We start from the raw sequence: 22566 nt of genomic DNA on the forward strand, positions 1-22566 counted from the left end.
CTGGCTCGCTATGGTCCAGACGTAGAAAGCGCACCGTCTCCTCCTCAGCCTTTGGAGGGCGAGAGACCCGCAACTCCGACCGGCGGTCACAAGGCTACAGGCGACGAGCTCTTTTACATAAGTTCAGCTTTAGCTGATGCTAACATACTAGTTAGCCTGCGCAGCGAGAAGATGAAGAAGAACGATCTCAGGATGACGCCGGAAGTTATACCCGGCTGGGGGGGTCATCCGAGGTCACACGTGACTTTTTTGGTATACAATACTCGAACTGCGCAAGCGCGAGATGGAATATATCCAGTGTGAAACACTGCCTCTGGCGGTCAGTAAGGATGAAATAGAACAGGAGCAGACACTTCCTAAAAAATTAAACGCATGCAATAAAACATAAACCAACTGTTATAAGGCCTATTTATAGCTTGAATATTTCTAGAAATGGGTTAACATTCTCTCTGAATCGCTGTATAGTGTTATACAACACTTTGGCAACATTAAAACAAACATTAAAACATAAATTCCTAAGCTGTATTGCCTTATTTGTAAAGAATATGCACTGTATGGCTTGTTAGCTGCAAAGGGAAAATGTCCAAAAATGGACACTTAAACATCCGTATGATCACATATGGTGCCTACGTTTTTTCATGCCGTAACTTCACTAATTTCACTAAGTCCTCCACAAAAAGCATGCATGTAATCACTTAGTGCAACTATTCAAGCATAACATGTGTGAGTTTCAGCAACTTAATATGTTAGTTTAGTTGTTTGATCCGTGATTGTAGAGCGTCACGCTGCAAAACCGTCTCTTACGGGATTCAGAAAAAAGAGAAAATCAACTGCGCTCCAGGTCTCTGCTGATTGGTCAAATTCCACAAAGGCAGGTGGTGTGACGTAGAGTGATCTTTGCTGATTGGCTGGGTGAAGACCATGTGATTCTGGGAGCCGTGGGAAAGACGTCATATGTACAGGGTGCGGAAGTGACCATATATGGTTACTTGCCCAATAAAGTGATGAGAAGGCTGCAGGCCTGGATATGAAACCCTCTGGATTGGATCTGAAGAGACTTCCACACAAAGATGGAAGTGACTAATCAACAGCATTTAAATAGACAAGCAAACAGCTTTCTGAGCATCAGAACACAGGAAATATTTAATGAACTGAGATCAGAGAAACAAAAACAGAACATGTTTCTTTATACTTTCCTATCCTTTAGTTTGACTTTGAATTTGTAAACAATCCTTTTTTAAACATGTCATGTTAATGGAGTTACAACAGAGGTTCCTCAGCACACAGCTGATTTCTGTCTCCACGACTGCAGGTGAAGTTTGACGATAACAACCCGTTCAGTGAGGGTTTCCAGGAGAGGGAGAAGAGGGAGAGGCTGAGGAAGCAGCAGGAGAGGCAGAGAGTTCAGCTCATGCAGGAGGTGAAGCATCACACCATCATCACTCAGAGAACACAGCTGTAGACAACAGGAAGTAGAAACATACAGCTGTTCATCTGCAGACAACAGGAAGTAGAAACATACAGCTGTTCATCTGCAGACAACAGGAAGTAGAAGAAACATACAGCTGTTCATCTGCAGACAACAGGAAGTAGAAGAAACATACAGCTGTTCATCTGCAGACAACAGGAAGTAGAAGAAACATACAGCTGTTCATCTGCAGACAACAGGAAGTAGAAGAAACATACAGCTGTTCATCTGCAGACAACAGGAAGTAGAAACATACAGCTGTTCATCTGCAGACAACAGGAAGTAGAAACATACAGCTGTTCATCTGCAGACAACAGGAAGTAGAAACATACAGCTGTTCATCTGTAGAGAACAGGAAGTAGAAACAAACAGCTGTTCATCTGCAGTTAACAGGAAGTAGAAACATACAGCTGTTTATCTGCAGTTAACAGGAAGTAGAAACATACAGCTGTTTGTCAAGAACAGGAAGTAGAAACACAGCTGTTGTTCTTCCCCTCAGGTGGAGCGCCATCGCGACCTGCAGCAGAGACTAGAGCCACAAAACCTCCTGGGAGCCTCCTTGGGTCCTGGAGCCGGAGGAGCAACCGTTCCGTCTGGCCCTCTGTTAGGGGCCCGGGTTGGACCTGGAGGTCCTGCTGGGTCAGTACCTGCCTGTGGAAGTGATGGTCCCTTCTTCAGCTCTGAGCTGCCCCAGGACTTCCTTCAGTCCCCCCCAGCAGCTAGACCAACCCCCCAGCCCCAGGACTTCCTCCAGTCCCCCCCAGCAGCTAGACCAACCCCCCAGCCCCAGGACTTCCTCCAGTCCCCCCCAGCAGCTAGACCTACCCCCCAGGCCCAGGACTTCCTCCAGTCCCCCCCAGCAGCTAGACCTACCCCCCAAGCCCAGGACTTCCTCCAGTCCCCTCCAGCAGCTAGACCTACCCCCCAGGCCCAGGACTTCCTCCAGTCCCCCCCAGCAGCTAGACCTACCCCCCAGCCCCAGAACTTCCTCCAGTCCCCTCCAGCACCAGGGCCCACCTCCCAGCCCCAGGGCCTCTACCAGGGCTTCACAGGAGGACCCCTACTACCTGGAGGTCTACTGCCCCGGGCACCAGCAGAACGGGGGCCTCCAATGAACCCCCACGCCAGGTCCAGGCTCTTGGGCCCCACTGGGCCCTCCGCCCAGGAACAGCCATCCGGGACCGGAGGCATGACCGCCTTCCATCCTGTAGGTCAGGCTCATGGGTTTGGACCGGACTCCTCCTCTTCCTCTTTCTCCTGCTACTCCTCTGGAGGCCCCGCCTCCCTCATCCAGCTCTACTCGGACATCATCCCTGACGACAAACCACAGAAGAAGAGGAGCAGGAAGAGGGACGGAGACGACACAGCAGGAGGAGGAGGAGCCAGGACGCCGCTCTCCTCGTACTCTGATGACACCACGGATCCGCCCACTCCGGCTGTGTCAGACACTTCCTGCTCCACGCCCACCCGGGGCAGTGCGGACCAATCTGAACTGTGCTTCTCTTTAAACTCCTCCCTCTCCGGTCTGGCGCCATCATCAGAGCTGGAGAGGCAGCTGTCCGTCATCTCTGCGGCCCAGTTGAGAGGCTCGGCCCTGGGTGTGGAGTGTCAGAGAGGTCGTCTGGAGGTCAAGGTCAGTTTTAAGCTGTAACTTTGATAGTATTTGTTGTATACAGTCAGCTCAGGGTTGTCTCATGTCCCAGCAGGAGGAGCGTGAGGAGGGAGGAGCCTGTGGGGGCGGCCCAGTGAAGGTAGAGGAGGATCACGGTGACGGGTTCTTTCCCTCCTCTTCCCTCCACGGCGGAGATGCTGGGAAGGAGCTCCTCAGACACCTGCTGAAGGACAAGATGGCCGCCGCTAACGCCCCGCCCTCCAGCACCCAGCTATCCAATGAGAGCGTCCGGTCTGAAGAAGAGGACAGGCCTGGCTCCCATGGCAACGTGGTGAGGGGGTTAACGCTAATGACCACTGAGCTTTTAGAATAGATAAGCTAGGTGAGCTAGCTGTAAGCTAACTGAGCTAGTTATCAGCTCGTTGAGATTGTTATCAGCTAGTTGAACTAGTGACTGGCTAACTGAGCTAGTTATTGGCTAACTGAGCTAGTTATCAGCTAGTTAAGTTAGTTATTTGCTAACTGAGCTAGTGACCAGCTAACTGAGCGAGTGACCAGCTAACTGAGCTAGTTATCAGCTAGTTAAGTTAGTTATTAGCTAACTGAGCTAGTGACCAGCTAACTGAGCTAGTGACCCGCTAACTGAGCTAGTTATCAGCTCGTTGAGCTTGTTATTAGCTAACTGAGCTATTTGGCTAGTTAAGAGCTAGTTGTAAGCTATCTGAGCTAGCTGTAAGCTAGTTAACTCTGGGGATGTAAGGTCACGTCACCTGCTACTCTGGTAAAAGTACAGGGAGCTAGTTTATTAAAAATTATTGGTAAATCATGCAACGTCCTGTTTACTCAGTTTTAGAAGGTGATATCTGAGCAGAAATGTGTCCTCCTCCAGGTCATGGTGGACAGTCCAGATCTCCTGGACTCGTCTGGCAGGAGGAAGACTCAGCGCTGTAAGAGACTCGCTCAGCCGGAGAAAGATAGAGCTCCTTCCAAAAACAAGAGGAGGAAGAAAGAGGAGGAGGAGAAGATGCTACTCCACGCCTCCTCCACAACCTCCTCTGACCCGCTGGTGGCTCACCTCAGACAGGTAGACAAACCTGGTCCTCTTGAATCCTTTACCTCCTTTTCTTTGGAAATATCTTCTCTAGTGATGCATTTTGTTAATAAAATGTCCGCCACAGTCCGAGGTGATGGCATGTGTGATTTAAAACAGGATGTTGAGAAGGATTTATTGACTGTTAGAATCATTGCTTCAGATCTTGATTGACTCTTCAGCTGAAACTAATCTTACTGCCTAACTTGCTCCTCTTCAGCATCATCTTTAACTGATTATCTGCATTGATTATTGATTATTGATTGCTGCCCCCCCAGCTGTCGGTGCTGCCCCTGATGGAACCGGTTCTGGGGGTTGATCTGAGTCCGTTCCCCCCGTACGGCAGCACCTCTCTGGGCCGAGACTCCAGACTGACCGGCTCCTTCGGTAACGGCTGCCTGGACGGGGTCACAGACTACTACTCCCAGCTCATATACAAGGTACTACTACTATTACTACCACTACTACTACTACTCCCAGCTCATATACAAGGTACTACTACTATTACTACTACTACTACTACTACTCCCAGCTCATATACAAGGTACTACTACTACTACTACTACTACCAGCTCATATACAAGGTACTACTACAGAGCTACCAACTCTCACAGTTTCGCTATGTGACACACACTTTTGCATGTTTTCACACACACTCACGCCACACAACCAATTTCTCACGGCAAAAAAAATTCTGATTTTAGGCCGAGTCGCGTTCGTTCTTTTTCAAACTCCCCGACGATAGATGGCGCTAAGGAGCGCATCTGTAAACCTATTCGCTGCATAGACATCCTATTTACCCCAAAGAGTCCCGAAGATAGCAACAGAAGAAGATTTTCAAACAGACACAACCGCGGGAGAAACTCAGGACGAGCAGAGACTAAGGCATGTTTATGACATGTGGTTCAAGTAAGTACTGACTCTCCGTCCCGCGGGTGTCCTTTACTGTACATTCTAGTGTACACTGTACACCCGGTACGAGTGCCATATGTTTCTATGATTCTTGTGATTCCAGCTGTGTAATCCGTTTCAAGATCAGACCACCACAGCAGCTACACACTTTTGTCAGACAACAACAAACAAACAAACGATAGCAAAATCCAGGCAACTCACCGATGACGCCTCATATTGATCCATAAATCCATAACATTCCAACAAAAATGGCGTTGTTACGTCGTAAAGGTCCAATAAAAATAAATCCCATAAAAGATTTAGTCCAAAACACGTGATTACATCCATAAATATCCACCAACTGGTGTTGCATCATTTCATATCAGCTGGAAGATATGAAAGAAAGCAGTTTTGTTTTTAGCAGAAAGTAAAGTTCGCATGAGAGCACAGCTACAAACTCGGCACCAAAATGACCGCCGAAATCTAAGCTTTGTATTGGACCCACTTGAACCGGTAGGCGCTTCATGTCCTGACTGACAGGCTACATTACCCAACCAGAAGCTACGTTGAAGTTCCGGCTCAGCCTTTATTTTCTTACGTGGCTCAAGCCTGTCACGTCGTACAGCTCAGATGACGGGCGTTTCGTACAGCCAATGAAATTGCCTAAAAAACGAATCCCAGCAGGTAATCCCAACAGCCTTCAATTTGATGAGAAGAGACAGCTGCTCACAGAGCCTCAGTTTGTCATTGAATTAGCATGAGAATGCATTTATACTTCATTTTCTCTGTATTAGCAATACTGGTAGTAAATATGAATAGTACCTCTATAAGTTTGCAAGACTATAAGCCTTTTTAATAGGTATATAGTATATATATCATGGATATTTTCAGTCTCAAAATGGAAAAAGTAATTCAACCCAAGCGCTCTTTGGTGGCGTGGTTGATTACGTTACTGTCATCTGTCCATCATCGTATAAAGCCCGCCCTGACAATTTGATTGGTCCGAACAATTTTTGATTTTGGATAATTTCTCCCCAACGGAGCAGTGCCAGACCGAACTTCCAGACCTCAAATGTTGTGGGTGGGGCTAAGTTCGGCTGGTACCAGGCTACATCTTTAGCATCCCACCCAAAAATCCACTAGAATGCATGAAATAACATCTACTTAAACTAAAATGTCCTGGGGGTGGACCATCAGCTATGCTTCACAGAATGTAACCAATGTTGTCCATCTGCAGTAGACCGCCCCTATCAACGACTTTGGGCCCTAACTGATAACTGGTAACTGATCTACTCTCTCTTCTCTAGCAGGATAACCTCAGTAACCCCCCCACCCCTCCGGCCTCCCTGCCCCCCACTCCCCCGCCTGTCACCAGGCAGAAACTGGTGAACGGCTTTGCTAGGACGGAGGAGCTGGAGAGGAAGGAGATCACTGAGCAGGAGGGTGAGTGTTCTTCATCTTCCAGCGTTCATTGTGATCACAAAGATCTCCCAGAACAACTTGAGCAGGTCCCTTCACATCTGGGTCCGTATATTCTGTAGTGGTAAAGTAAATGAGGATGGCTGCACCTAACTTAGATTTATTTTGGATTCATTTGGCTTTGCAATCTGTAAACATACGACATCCTCCGATCTTTGCCCCTCACACCCGAACAGGAGCAACCCTAACCCTTTCTGGGGAGCACAGGGAGAGAAAGCCCAGGGAGAGGAGAGAAAGCCCAGGGAGAGAAAGCCCAGGGAGAGAAAGCCCAGGGAGAGAAAGCCCAGGGAGAGGAGAGAAAGAGCCCAGGGAGAGGAGAGAAAGAGCCCAGGGAGAGGAGAGGGGAGAAAGAGCCCAGGGAGAGAAAGCCCAGGGAGAGAAAGAGCCCAGGGAGAGAAAGAGCCCAGGGAGAGAAAGCCCAGGGAGAGAAAGAGCCCAGGGAGAGAAAGCCCAGGGAGAGAAAGAGCCCAGGGAGAGAAAGAGCCCAGGGAGAGAAAGCCCAGGGAGAGAGAGGAGAGAAAGAGCCCAGGGAGAGAGAGGGGAGAAAGAGCCCAGGGAGGGAGAGGGGAGAAAGAGCCCAGGGAGAGAAAGCCCAGGGAGGGAGAGGGGAGAAAGAGCCCAGGGAGAGAGAGGGGAGAAAGAGCCCAGGGAGAGAGAGGGGAGAAAGAGCCCAGGGAGGGAGAGGGGAGAAAGAGCCCAGGGAGGGAGAGGGGAGAAAGAGCCCAGGGAGAGAGAGGGGAGAAAGAGCCCAGGGAGAGAGAGGGGAGAAAGAGCCCAGGGAGGGAGAGGGGAGAAAGAGCCCAGGGAGAGAAAGCCCAGGGAGGGAGAGGGGAGAAAGAGCCCAGGGAGGGAGAGGGGAGAAAGAGCCCAGGGAGAGAGAGGAGAGAAAGAGCCCAGGGAGAGAAAGCCCAGGGAGAGAGAGGGGAGAAAGAGCCCAGGGAGGGAGAGGGGAGAAAGAGCCCAGGGAGGGAGAGGGGAGAAAGAGCCCAGGGAGAGAGAGGGGAGAAAGAGCCCAGGGAGAGAGAGGGGAGAAAGAGCCCAGGGAGAGAAAGCCCAGGGAGAGAAAGCCCAGGGAGAGAAAGCCCAGGGAGAGAAAGCCCAGGGAGAGGCACGTCTGTTACTCAGGAGTGTGTTTTTAGCTGAATGAACTTCTCGGTACCAACATTCTCTTATTTAGATCATTAGGTCCTAGAAGTTATTTTTCTTCTGTAATAATAACAGAACCCCTGTAGACGATGTGCTGGTGTTCAGAGCACGAGAACAACGGTGCTGCAGCTGATGTTTTACTGGAAATGTTTGGGTTTTTTCAGTGAAAAGTGTGAAGCAGAAAGGGGAGGGGATTCTGGCTCTAAGCCACGCCTCCAAAACAGTAGATGTCCCCGCCTCCCTGCCAACCCCACCCCACAACAACCAGGAAGAGATCAGGTAAACTCCACCCACTAGATGTCCTGATTAAAACCTTTCAGACCTTTAAAGGTTGAGAAGAATGTTCTAAATCAGTTCCAGCTGTTCTTTATTATTATTATTATTCTTTAAACTTACAGGCTGGGACATGTGTTCACGGACTCGTCGGGGCGCAGCAGCCCGGACGGCTTCGTCCCGTCGTCGTCTCCAGAGAGCGAGGCGGACATGGAGGTGAGCCGCTACCCCGACCTCTCCTGGCTCAAGCTGGAGCCGGCCTCGCCCTGCGCCTCGCCCACATTACCCATGATGCCCTGCGCCTGGGGAGCCGGTGAGTCACCAGCAGGCTGACACGCGCTCTACCTGTTATTCAGTAGTACTTTGTTGTTGTGGTTGTATGAACATCATTCAGATAATTAATTTCTTACCGTGTGTGTGTGTGTGTGTGTGTGTGTGTGTGTGTGTGTGTGTGTGTGTGTGTGTGTGTGTGTGTGTGTGTGTGCGCGCGCGCGCGTCCGCTCTGCAGTGAAACAGGAAGTGAAGGCGGAGCCTAACCATCATGGCCGCCCCTCGTGCTCTAACACAGACCTGGTAACCATCGCTATCACCCTGAACCCTGTTGCAGCTCAGGTAAACACGCCTCCTCCCTCCTGGTGACATCACTGTGACATCACTGTGACATCACTGTGACATCACTGCCACTCTGTCTCCAGAGCGTGGCCGATGTGATGGCGGCGGTGGCCGAGCTGCTGCGGGTCCCCGTCCCCTCCGGCTACCAGCTGAGCCGAGTGCCGCTCACACAGGTGAGCAAATACTGCTTGTACTTGTACTTGTACACAAGCACTCAGCTGTCACTATGTAGACGTGTCACTAACAGCTCACTATGTAGACGTGTCACTAACAGCTCACTATGTTGACGTGCCACTAACAGCTCACTATGTAGACGTGTCACTAACAGCTCACTATGTAGACGTGTCACTAACAGCTCACTATGTAGACGTGTCACTAACAGCTCACTATGTAGACGTGTCACTAACAGCTCACTATGTAGACGTGTCACTAACAGCTCACTATGTAGACGTGTCACTAACAGCTCACTATGTTGACGTGCCACTAACAGCTCACTATGTAGACGTGTCACTAACAGCTCACTATGTAGACGTGTCACTAACAGCTCACTATGTAGACGTGTCACTAACAGCTCACTATGTAGACGTGTCACTAACAGCTCACTATGTAGACGTGTCACTAACAGCTCACTATGTAGACGTGTCACTAACAGCTCACTATGTAGACGTGTCACTAACAGCTCACTATGTAGACGTGTCACTAACAGCTCACTATGTAGACGTGTCACTAACAGCTCACTATGTTGACGTGCCACTAACAGCTCACTATGTTGACGTGCCACTAACAGCTCACTATGTAGACGTGTCACTAACAGCTCACTATGTTGACGTGCCACTAACAGCTCACTATGTAGACGTGCCACTAACAGCTCACTATGTTGACGTGCCACTAGCAGCTCACTATGTTGACGTGCCACTAACAGCTCACTATGTAGACGTGCCACTAACAGCTCACTATGTTGACGTGCCACTAACAGCTCACTATGTAGACGTGTCACTAACAGCTCACTATGTAGACGTGTCACTAACAGCTCACTATGTTGACGTGTCACTAACAGCTCACTATGTAGACGTGCCACTAACAGCTCACTATGTTGACGTGCCACTAACAGCTCACTATGTAGACGTGCCACTAACAGCTCACTATGTTGACGTGCCACTAACAGCTCACTATGTTGACGTGCCACTAACAGCTCACTATGTTGACGTGCCACTAACAGCTCACTATGTTGACGTGCCACTAACAGCTCACTATGTTGACGTGCCACTAACAGCTCACTATGTTGACGTGCCACTAACAGCTCACTATGTAGACGTGCCACTAACAGCTCACTATGTTGACGTGCCACTAACAGCTCACTATGTTGACGTGCCACTAACAGCTCACTATGTAGACGTGCCACTAACAGCTCACTATGTTGACGTGCCACTAACAGCTCACTATGTTGACGTGCCACTAACAGCTCACTATGTTGACGTGCCACTAACAGCTCACTATGTAGACGTGCCACTAACAGCTCACTATGTTGACGTGCCACTAACAGCTCACTATGTTGACGTGCCACTAACAGCTCACTATGTTGACGTGCCACTAACAGCTCACTATGTAGACGTGCCACTAGCAGCTCACTATGTTGACGTGTCACTAACAGCTCACTATGTTGACGTGCCACTAGCAGCTCACTATGTTGACGTGCCACTAACAGCTCACTATGTAGACGTGCCACTAACAGCTCACTATGTTGACGTGCCACTAACAGCTCACTATGTTGACGTGCCACTAACAGCTCACTATGTTGACGTGCCACTAACAGCTCACTATGTAGACGTGCCACTAGCAGCTCACTATGTTGACGTGTCACTAACAGCTCACTATGTTGACGTGCCACTAGCAGCTCACTATGTTGACGTGTCACTAACAGCTCACTATGTAGACGTGTCACTAACAGCTCACTATGTAGACGTGTCACTAACAGCTCACTATGTTGACGTGCCACTAACAGCTCACTATGTAGACGTGTCACTAACAGCTCACTATGTAGACGTGTCACTAACAGCTCACTATGTTGACGTGTCACTAACAGCTCACTATGTTGACATGCCACTAACAGCTCACTATATAGACGTGTCACTAAGAGCTCACTATGTTGATGTGTCACTAACAGCTCACTATGTTGACGTGCCACTAGCAGCTCACTATGTTGACGTGCCACTAGCAGCTCACTATGTTGACGTGTCACTAGCAGCTCACTATGTTGACGTGCCACTAGCAGCTCACTATGTTGACGTGTCACTAGCAGCTCACTATGTTGACGTGCCACTAGCAGCTCACTATGTTGACGTGCCACTAGCAGCTCACTATGTTGACGTGCCACTAGCAGCTCACTATGTTGACGTGCCACTAGCAGCTCACTATGTTGACATGCCACTAGCAGCTCACTATGTTGACGTGCCACTAGCAGCTCACTATGTTGACGTGCCACTAGCAGCTCACTATGTTGACGTGTCACTAGCAGCTCACTATGTTGACGTGCCACTAGCAGCTCACTATGTTGACGTGCCACTAGCAGCTCACTATGTTGACGTGCCACTAGCAGCTCACTATGTTGACGTGCCACTAGCAGCTCACTATGTTGACGTGCCACTAGCAGCTCACTATGTTGACGTGCCACTAGCAGCTCACTATGTTGACGTGTCACTAACAGCTCACTATGTTGACGTGTCACTAACAGCTCACTATGTTGACGTGTCACTAACAGCTCACTATATTGACGTGCCACTAGCAGCTCACTATGTTGACGTGCCACTAGCAGCTCACTATGTTGACGTGCCACTAGCAGCTCACTATGTTGACGTGCCACTAGCAGCTCACTATGTTGACGTGCCACTAGCAGCTCACTATGTTGACGTGTCACTAGCAGCTCACTATGTTGACGTGTCACTAGCAGCTCACTATGTTGACGTGCCACTAGCAGCTCACTATGTTGACGTGCCACTAGCAGCTCACTATGTTGACGTGCCACTAGCAGCTCACTATGTTGACGTGCCACTAACAGCTCACTATGTTGACGTGTCACTAACAGCTCACTATGTTGACGTGCCACTAGCAGCTCACTATGTTGACGTGTCACTAGCAGCTCACTATGTTGACGTGCCACTAACAGCTCACTATGTTGACGTGCCACTAGCAGCTCACTATGTTGACGTGCCACTAACAGCTCACTATGTTGACGTGCCACTAGCAGCTCACTATGTTGACGTGCCACTAGCAGCTCACTATGTTGACGTGCCACTAGCAGCTCACTATGTTGACGTGCCACTAGCAGCTCACTATGTTGACGTGCCACTAGCAGCTCACTATGTTGACGTGCCACTAACAGCTCACTATGTTGACGTGCCACTAGCAGCTCACTATGTTGACGTGCCACTAGCAGCTCACTATGTTGACGTGCTGCGATACAGGAGCACAAGCCGTCATTCTGAACGTCACTCAGTAATGAATGTTTCATCTCCTTCAAAATAAAAGTCATGCTTGATGTGTTCGCAGGGTTCAACAGGAAGCAATCAGCAGAGACCTACAGCTGGAAACCCTGGTCTGTACACACAGATACACACACGCACACAGACACACACGCTCGCACAGAGACACACAGACACACACACATACACACTTGTGATTGACAGCGTTGGATCTTCTGTGTGTTGCCTCCAGCTGTCAGAATGGACTACATCCAACATGGCGGCGCTCCTGCTGCCAGGCCTCAGTGTTGCAGCTTCTGCAAGGTGCTGCTGGGAAACGGAGTCCGGATCGTCAAGGAGCTCAAACAGGTTGGACGGGTTAGAGGGTTGTACCACACAGAGATACCTGAGAAGGAACATGAAGTCACTGTGTGTGTGTGTGTGTGTGTGTGTGTGTGTGTGTGTGTGTGTGTGTGTGTGTCAGGAGGGTCAGTCCAGCTTGTTCTGCAGTCCAGACTGCTCTTCTCTCTACACGTCTGACCTGCCGAGCAGAAAAGCTGAGAAGCAGGTGAGCCGTGTGATTATTGATCATGTGACAGCGGTATTGATCATGTGACAGCTGTATTGATCATGTGACAGCTGTATTGATCATGTGATAGCGGTATTGATCATGTGACGCTTCACGATGTCCGCAGACTGCCGTCCCGCCTCCCGGCAGAGTGCAGCACCGGTACAGCAGCAACATGTCCTCCATCGCGGTGCACTCCCTGCTCTCCTCTTCCCCTCCCCTAAGCTCCTCCCCTCCTCTCTGCTTCCCACCGGCCTCCACCATCGCCATGGAGACCAGGCCCCGTCTGGACCTCAAGGTGGGTGGCGTGACGGGCTTGATCGTCAAAGGTCGTAGCCGATCGTCCGGTCGATTGATTATATGATCGATCGATTCTTTACCTGCTTTACAGGTGAAGGTGAAGCTGAAGCCCCGCCCCCGAGAAGACTCACCACCGTCTCGCCGCGGGAAGAGGATGAAGAGTAACCGCTGGAGACGCTGGAGTGTTAGCATCACACTCAGCAGGTTAGCCTGGTAGCATCTCACTCAGCGGGTTAGCCTGTTAGCATGCCTGTTAGCATCACACTCAGCGGGTTAGCCTGTTAGCATGCCTGTTAGCATCACACTCAGCAGGTTAGCCTGTTAGCATCACACTCAGCGGGTTAGCCTGTTAGCATCACACTCAGTGGGTTAGCCCTCTTTTTTCCCAGGGGCAGTTGCATCCCTAACAAGGCGGTTGCCGTGCCAACGGAGGAGGAAGTGGACGTGCTGCTGGACAGACTGGGGGCGTGTCTTCGTCCAGATCCGTTGCCCAAAGACCAGCGCCGGTGCTGCTTCTGTAACCAGCAGGGCGACGGGCAGACCGACGGACCGGCCAGACTGCTGAACCTGGACCTGGACCTGTGGGTGAGTCTGGACCCTAGGGACCAGCGGTCTCTGAGGATCCGGATCGGCACTAACTCTCTCTCTGGGTCTCAGGTCCACCTGAACTGCGCTCTGTGGTCCAGCGAGGTGTACGAGACTCAAGCCGGAGCTCTCATCAACGTGGAGCTGGCTCTGAGACGCAGCCTCTCTCTGCGCTGCGCTCACTGCCAGAAGACCGGAGCCACGAGCGGCTGCAACCGCCTGCGCTGCACCAACACCTACCACTTCACCTGCGCACTGCAGGCCCGCTGCACCTTCTTCAAGGTACACACTGCACACACACTGTGTACACACTGTACACACACTGCACACACACTGCACACACACTTTATACACACTGTACACACACTGTGTACACACTGCACACACACTGCACACACACTTTATACACACAGTGTACACACACTGCACACACACTGCACACACACTTTATACACACTGTACACACACTGCACACACACTGCACACACACTTTATACACACTGTGTACACAGTGTACACACACTGCACACACACTTTATACACACTGTACACACACTGTGTACACACTGCACACACACTGTGTACACACTGCACACACACTGTGTACACACTGCACACACACTGCACACACACTTTATACACACTGTACACACACTGTGTACACAGTGTACACACACTGCACACACACTGTACACACACTGCACACACACTGTGTACACACTGCACACACACTTTATACACACTGTACACACACTGTGTACACAGTGTACACACACACTGCACACACACTGTACACACACTGTACACACACTGTACACACACTGTACACACAATGTACACACACTTTATACACACTGTACACACTGTACACACACTGTACACACACTGCACACACACTGTACACACACTTTATACACACTGCACACACACTGTACACACACTTTATACACACTGTACACACACTGTGTACACAGTGTACACACACTGTGTACACACTGTACACACACTGTACACACACTGCACACACACTGTACACACACTTTATACACACTGCACACACACTGTACACACAATGTACACACACTGTATACACACTGTATACACTGCACACACACTATACACACTGTACACACACTGCACACACACTATACACACTGTACACACACACTGCATACACACTGTATACACACACACACTATACACACTGTACACACACTGCACACACACACATATATATGTATGTGTGTGTGCACGCAGTAACACACTGTTCCTCCAGGACAAGACGATGCTGTGTCAGCTCCATAAGCCCAGACCGGGTCCCCTTGGTGGGGACCGGTCTTCCAGCGGCGGCTCCTCCTCCGCCCCGGGCCCGACCTGTGACCCCTTGGCGGCCTGTGACCCCGTGGCGGCCTGTGACCCGTACGACTGCGAGCTGCGGTGCTTCTCCGTATTCCGCCGGGTGTTCGTGCAGCGGGACGAGGCGCGGCAGATCGCCGCCGTGGTTCAGCGCGGCGAGCGACAGCACACCTTCCGGGTCGGCAGTCTGCTGTTCCACGCCATCGGCAGGCTCCTCCCACAGCAGATGAAGGCCTTCCACAACCAGGCCGCCATCTTCCCCATCGGTTACCGTACCAACCGCATCTACTGGAGCATGCGGCACAGCAACAGGTAAGCCTCCGTCTCCCATGATGCTTTGCTTCTACGTGGGCTCCTCTGTCGTCCATATTCTGACAGTGACTGATGACGTCACTCTAGAATGTCAGAAAGCAGTTAAAATATTCTGCCATTTTTTTATTAAAAAATCATTTTAGTCAAACAGAAAATAATCTAGAATACTCGATCCGTCGTTGGTGGCTTTCCTGAACGACGTGGTTTGAGTTTGCGTGATGACGTCATCGCCGCTCCTGCAGGCGCTGCAAGTACGTGTGCTGCGTGGAGGAAGACGAGGGCCGGCCGCTGTTCAAGGTGAAGGTCGTGGAGACGGGATACGACGACCTCGTCCTGAGCGGGCCCACGCCCAAAGGTACGACTCCGTCATTACATAGGCCCGCCCGCCTGGAGCAGGCAGCCAATGAATAACGTGTGTGTGTGTGTCTTCAGTTGTGTGGGACCAGATACTGGAACCAGTCTCACAGATGAGATCCTCCAGTGGGACGCTGAAGCTTTTCCCAGTTTACCTAAAAGGAGAAGATCTGTTTGGATTGACGACGTCTGCAGTGACGAGGATCATCGAGTCTGTACGTCTCTCTCACACACACACACACACACACACACACACACACACACACACACACACACAGGTCAGTATGATTAATGTGTGTGTGTGTGTGTGTGTGTGTGTGTCTGTGTGTGTGTCTGTGTGTGTGTGCAGTTGCCAGGTGTGGAGACCTGTGAGCGTTACACCTTTCGTTATGGAAGGAACCCTCTCATGGAGTGGCCTCTGGCCTTCAACCCCTCTGGCTCGGCCCGTTCTGAACCCAAAGCTTCCCAAACCAAGAGGTAACACACCTGTACCGATACACACCTGTATGATACACACCTGTATGATACACACCTGTACCGATACACACCGGTATGATACACACCTGTATGATACACACCTCTAGCGATACACACCTGTATGATACACACCTGTATGATACACACCTCTAGCGATACACACCTGTATGATACACACCTGTATGATACACACCTCTAGCGATACACACCTGTATGATACACACCTGTACCGATACACACCTGTACCGATACACACCTGTATGATACACACCTGTACCGATACACACCTGTACGATACACACCTGTACCGATACACACCTGGACGATACACACCTGGACGATACACACCTGTACCGATACACACCTGGACGATACACACCTGTACCGATACACACCTGGACGATACACACCTGGACGATACACACCTGTACCGATACACCTGTATGATACACACCTGTATGATACACACCAGTACAGATACACCTGTATGATATACACCTGTATGATACACACCTGTATGATACACACCAGTACAGATACACCTGTATGATACACACCTGTATGATACACACCAGTACAGATGCACCTGTACGATACACACCTGTATGATACACACCAGTACAGATGCACCTGTATGATACACACCTGTATGATACACACCTGTACAGATACACCTGTACGATACACACCAGTACAGATACACCTGTACGATACACACCTGTATGATACACACCTGTACCGATACACACCTGTACGATACACACCTGTACCGATACACACCTGTATGATACACACCTGGACGATACACACCTGTACCGATACACACCTGTACCGATACACACCTGTACCGATACACCTGTATGATACACACCTGTATGATACACACCAGTACAGATACACCTGTATGATATACACCTGTATGATACACACCTGTATGATACACACCAGTACAGATGCACCTGTACGATACACACCTGTATGATACACACCAGTACAGATGCACCTGTATGATACACACCTGTATGATACACACCTGTATGATACACACCTGTACAGATACACCTGTACGATACACACCAGTACAGATACACCTGTACGATACACACCTGTATGATACACACCTGTACCGATACACCTGTACGATACACACCAGTACAGATACACCTGTACGACACTCACCTGTACAGTACAGGTGAGTGACAGACGCTCCCTCCTCAGACCCAACCTGTTGACCAGCATCGCTCCGCGCTGCCAGGGCTCGGTGGGCTCCATCGTGGGCGCGGTGCCCGGCGTCATCTCTCTCTCTCTCTCTCCGGGCGAGTCGGTGGCGGCGCATCAGGGACGGCACAGCAAGTCGGCTCAGTACCGCCGCATGACGGCGGAGTGGAAGACCAACGTGTACCTGGCCCGCTCCCGCATCCAGGTGAGACGCCTGCACCAGAGACGGAGCACCTGGTGCTGACCGGAGGGCAGCTCACTAACGTGTGTGTGTGTGTGTGTGTGTGTGTGTGTGTGTGTGTGTGTGTGTGCGTGCGTGTGCGTGTGTGTGTAGGGGCTGGGTCTCTACGCTGCCAAAGACATGGAGAAATGCACCATGGTCATCGAGTACATCGGCACCATCATCAGAAGTGAAGTAGCCAATCGCAAGGAGAGGCTGTACGAGTCACAGGTAACACACACACACACACACACACACACACACTGATCACATTAAAGCAGACATTCAGCTGGGCTCAACAGCTCATTCTTTCTGTCCTTTATATATATATATTAATATATTCATTGTGCTCTTTTTACTTGATGTATGACCTCTTTGGAGCTCCCAGTTTAAAACCAGCACCCAGTCAATGTATCCTAATGTTTTACTGTGTGTGTGTGTGTGTGTGTGTGTGTGTGTGTGTGTGTGTGTGTGTGTGTGTGTGTGTGTGTGTGTGTGTGTGTGTGCGCAGAACCGCGGTGTGTACATGTTCCGGATTGACAACGACTTTGTGATCGACGCCACCATCACTGGAGGACCAGCCAGGTGAGACCAGTTGAAACTGGTTTTAATTTCCTTTGATCACTGGAAACAGGAACCAGTTTCACTGTGAATCCGTCTCTCTCACACACACACACAGTCTCGATCACATCCATGTGTTAGAAACATACTTCTGAAAGGTGTGTGTGATATTAAGTCTTTAATCTCTCATTCTCCAACAATGTTTGAATCTTCTGAGTTTTATTATTTAAACTCAAACAGCATCACAAGTTGTTTATCATCTTGTAAAGGACCCGCCCTCTGTCTGTGATTGACAGGTACATCAACCACTCGTGTTCTCCTAACTGCATCACAGAGGTGGTTACTGTGGAGAAGGAGAACAAGATCATCATCAGCTCCTGCAGACGCATCCAGAGAGGAGAAGAGGTATGATGATCAATATCAATGGTTAGGAATAATCAATATCAATGGTAGGGCCATGATGAATATCAATGGTTATTAATGATGAATATCAATGGTTATTAATGATGAATATCAATGGTTACAATGATGAATATCAATGGTTATTAATGATGAATATCAATGGTTACAATGATGAATATCAATGGTTATTAATGATGAATATCAATGGTTATTAATGATGAATATCAATGGTTACAATGATGAATATCAATGGTTATTAATGATGAATATCAATGGTTACAATGATGAATATCAATGGTTATTAATGATGAATATCAATGGTTACAATGATGAATATCAATGGTTACAATGATGAATATCAATGGTAGGGCCATGATCAATATCAATGGTTATTAATGATGAATATCAATGGTTATTAATGATGAATATCAATGGTTACAATGATGAATATCAATGGTAGGGCCATGATCAATATCAATGGTTATTAATGATGAATATCAATGGTTATTAATGATGAATATCAATGGTTACAATGATGAATATCAATGGTAGGGCCATGATCAATATCAATGGTTATTAATGATGAATATCAATGGTTATTAATGATGAATATCAATGGTTACAATGATGAATATCAATGGTTATTAATGATGAATATCAATGGTTACAATGATGAATATCAATGGTAGGGCCATGATGAATATCAATGGTTATTAATGATGAATATCAATGGTTTTTAATGATGAATATCAATGGTTACAATGATGAATATCAATGGTTATTAATGATGAATATCAATGGTTACAATGATGAATATCAATGGTAGGGCCATGATGAATATCAATGGTTAGGTATGATGAATATCAATGGTTATTAATGATGAATATCAATGGTAGGGCCATGATCAATATCAATGGTTAGGAATGATGAATATCAATGGTTAGGAATAATGAATAATAATGAATATCAATGGTTAGGAATAACCCCCTCTCTCCCCTCCCCCCAGTTGTCCTATGACTACAAGTTTGACCTTGAGGACGACCAGCATAAGATCTCATGTCACTGTGGAACCGTGAACTGCCGTAAATGGATGAACTGAAGACACCTGTCTGTCTCTCTCTCTCTGGAGTCGTTCGCCCATCACCATGTGGGCGGAGCCACATTCATATCAGAATATATATGAATAATAAACCTGGTCGTGATGTAACAATGATTGACAGGGGGCGGGGCTTATGAGAGGCTGGTCCTCTGTGTAAAATTACCATAGCTGTAAATGTGAAATAACAGAATGTCTTCGTCATTAAGTTGCACTATAAAAATATAAAACCACAAAAACAGATCAATGCCCACAGAAACATACTTGATTCTTCCTCCTCCTCCTCTTCCTCCTGCGTTTTGTTAATTTCCTGTAAAATAAGAGATTTTGTTGTTTTTGTATTTATTACTGAATGAAGCTATTTTCTAAATCCGTGGTCCAGAGTCGCAGTCTGTAAATATGTGTATCATAAATTTAAAGGAAAAACTAAACGTTTAGAAATCACTCGACAGCTCCCTTTCCATCCTCATCTTCCTCTCCCTCACCTTCATCACCGGCCATGTTCCTGCTGCGCTCTGATTGGATGTTTCTTTGTGATTTTTTTCACCCAGCGTTTTGTCTGCAGGCATTTTCCTGCTGGTGTACATATGAGTTTATACAGTTTGTTTTTTAATATTCACCACGATGTTTGTTTTTGTTCTGGGGGAAATGTGGAATCTGATTTAGAATAATTTACAGAAAATAAAATATTTTACATCTTGAAGCAGCGGTTGTGTCTCTGTGTCTCTCTGTGTGTGTGTGTGTGTGTGTGTGTGTGTGTGTGTGTGTGTGTGTGTGTGTGTGTGTGTGTGTGTGTGTGTGTGTGTGTGTGTGTGTGTGTGTGTGTGTGTGTGAGTGAGTGAGTGAGTGAGTGAGTGAGTGAGTGAGTGAGTGAGTGAGTGAGTGAGTGAGTGAGTGAGTGAGTGAGTGAGTGAGTGAGTGAGTCGGATGTATTGAACGTTGGTGAATCAATGTCTAAGTGATCAATAACAGCTTATTGATCACCACTGGTTTCTGACCGTTCATCTGTCTGTCTGTCTGGACCCGTCCTCAAATCTGGTTTTATTTTGAAAGGATTTGACCTGAACGCTCTTCCTTTAACAAGAGTCTTGATTGTTGTGAAAGTCGCAAGCGGAAGTGACGTGTCGCGATGACGCTGCGGACACGGACGGGATAACGGTGTGTTTATATCCGGCTGCTCCGTCCAGAACCACCGGGAATCCTGCTAGTTAAAGCCGGGGGCTCCGGACCTGCAGCCCGACTCCCGCTGCCGTGGAGCCGCCGAGCAAACCGCCGACGCTCCGTGAGTAGCCCACGAGCTAGCAGCTAGCGGTTCCATTATCGGACAGGCTGTTCTGTCTGTAATCGAAGAGATCCGCGGCCCTCAAAACAAATGTTCTCGAGATCTTGTGTTTAGTTCTGCGTCAGGTGAACGAGCGTGATTATGAACCACGTGACATCTGTCACGATCCTTCTGAGTCACTCACCTGCTCAGGTGTTGCACAGTGTACACCTTTCAGGGTGTGAACGCTGACATTCATGTGATGACGTTGGGGCCATGTGACCGACGTTGGGGCCGTGTGACGACGTTGGGGCCATGTGACGACATTGGGGCCGACGTTGGGGGCGACGTTGGGGGCGACGTTGCGGACGTGTGACCGGCGTTGGGGGCGACGTTGGGGGCGACGTTGGGGACGTGTGACCGGCGTTGGGGGCGACGTTGGGGGCGACGTTGGGGACGTGTGACCGGCGTTGGGGGCGTGTGACCGGCGTTGGGGGCGACGTTGGGGGCGACGTTGGGGACGTGTGACCGGCGTTGGGGGCGTGTGACCGGCGTTGGGGGCGTGTGACCAGCGTTGGGGACATGTGACCGGCGTTGGGGGCGACGTTGGGGACGTGTGACCGGCGTTGGGGGCGACGTTGGGGACGTGTGACCGGCGTTGGGGGCGACGTTGGGGACGTGTGACCAAGTTGGGGGCGACGTTGGGGACGTGTGACCAAGTTGGGGGCGACGTTGGGGGCGACGTTGGGGACGTGTGACCGGCGTTGGGGGCGACGTTGGGGGCGTGTGACCAAGTTGGGGCCGACGTTGGGGACGCGTGTCCGGCGTTGGGGGCGACGTTGCGGACGTGTGACCGACGTTGGGGGCGACGTTGCGGACGTGTGACCGGCGTTGGGGGCGACGTTGGGGGCGTGTGACCGGCGTTGGGGGCGACGTTGGGGGCGTGTGACCAAGTTGGGGCCGACGTTGGGGACGCGTGACCGGCGTTGGGGGCGACGTTGCGGACGTGTGACCGACGTTGGGGCCGACGTTGGGGACGCGTGACCGGCGTTGGGGGCGACGTTGCGGACGTGTGACCGGCGTTGGGGGCGGCGTTGGGGGCGACGTTGGGGACGTGTGACCAAGTTGGGGCCGACGTTGGGGACGCGTGACCGGCGTTGGGGGCGACGTTGCGGACGTGTGACCGACGTTGGGGGCGACGTTGGGGGCGACGTTGCGGACGTGTGACCGGCGTTGGGGGCGGCGTTGGGGACGTGTGACCAAGTTGGGGCCGACGTTGGGGACGCGTGACCGGCGTTGGGGGCGACGTTGGGGGCGACGTTGGGGACCTGTGACCGGCGTTGGGGACCTGTGACCGACGTTGGGGACGACGTTGGGGACGACGTTGGGGACGTGTGACCGGCGTTGGGGGCGACGTTGGGGACGTGTGACCGGCGTTGGGGGCGACGTTGGGGACGTGTGACCGACTTTGGGGGCGACGTTGGGGCCGTGTGACCGGCTTTGGGGGCGACGTTGGGGCCGTGTGACCGGCGTTGGGGGCGACGTTGGGGACGTGTGACCGGCGTTGGGGGCGACGTTGGGGCCGTGTGACCGGCGTTGGGGGCGACGTTGGGGCCGTGTGACCGGCGTTGGGGGCGACGTTGGGGCCGTGTGACCGACGTTGGGGGCGACGTTGGGGCCGTGTGACCGGCGTTGGGGCCGTGTGACCGGCGTTGGGGCCGACGTTGGGGCCGTGTGACCGGCGTTGGGGGCGACGTTGGGGCCGTGTGACCGGCGTTGGGGGCGACGTTGGGGCCGTGTGACCGACTTTGGGGGCGACGTTGGGGG

General features: G+C 50.3%; 1 protein-coding gene across 1 annotated transcript in view; it reads left to right on the forward strand.

Annotated features, from left to right (window-relative positions):
• LOC306750668 (histone-lysine N-methyltransferase 2C-like) overlaps window positions 1-20181 on the forward strand; it is a gene marked incomplete at its 5' end in the record, with an annotated part of 99901 nt that extends 79720 nt beyond the window's left edge. Inside the window, 26 exons of the mRNA XM_079234135.1 lie at window positions 1313-1420; window positions 1968-3101; window positions 3175-3411; window positions 3970-4164; window positions 4449-4610; window positions 6372-6504; window positions 7851-7965; window positions 8085-8272; window positions 8468-8571; window positions 8655-8744; window positions 12118-12163; window positions 12283-12398; window positions 12514-12597; window positions 12725-12895; window positions 12989-13101; window positions 13287-13482; window positions 13555-13764; window positions 14759-15150; window positions 15393-15505; window positions 15583-15719; window positions 15854-15981; window positions 17200-17404; window positions 17534-17650; window positions 17931-18004; window positions 18277-18385; window positions 19389-20181. Of these exons, the coding sequence (XP_079090261.1) occupies window positions 1313-1420; window positions 1968-3101; window positions 3175-3411; window positions 3970-4164; window positions 4449-4610; window positions 6372-6504; window positions 7851-7965; window positions 8085-8272; window positions 8468-8571; window positions 8655-8744; window positions 12118-12163; window positions 12283-12398; window positions 12514-12597; window positions 12725-12895; window positions 12989-13101; window positions 13287-13482; window positions 13555-13764; window positions 14759-15150; window positions 15393-15505; window positions 15583-15719; window positions 15854-15981; window positions 17200-17404; window positions 17534-17650; window positions 17931-18004; window positions 18277-18385; window positions 19389-19481 (4770 nt within the window). The 3' untranslated portion in view covers window positions 19482-20181. The remainder of the gene's footprint in view (window positions 1-1312; window positions 1421-1967; window positions 3102-3174; window positions 3412-3969; window positions 4165-4448; window positions 4611-6371; window positions 6505-7850; window positions 7966-8084; window positions 8273-8467; window positions 8572-8654; window positions 8745-12117; window positions 12164-12282; window positions 12399-12513; window positions 12598-12724; window positions 12896-12988; window positions 13102-13286; window positions 13483-13554; window positions 13765-14758; window positions 15151-15392; window positions 15506-15582; window positions 15720-15853; window positions 15982-17199; window positions 17405-17533; window positions 17651-17930; window positions 18005-18276; window positions 18386-19388) is intronic.
• Window positions 20182-22566: the final 2385 nt, after the last annotated feature.

The sequence above is a fragment of the Taurulus bubalis genome (genome assembly GCF_910589615.1).
Source record: "Taurulus bubalis genome assembly, chromosome: 18".
Lineage (NCBI taxonomy): Eukaryota > Metazoa > Chordata > Actinopteri > Perciformes > Cottidae > Taurulus > Taurulus bubalis.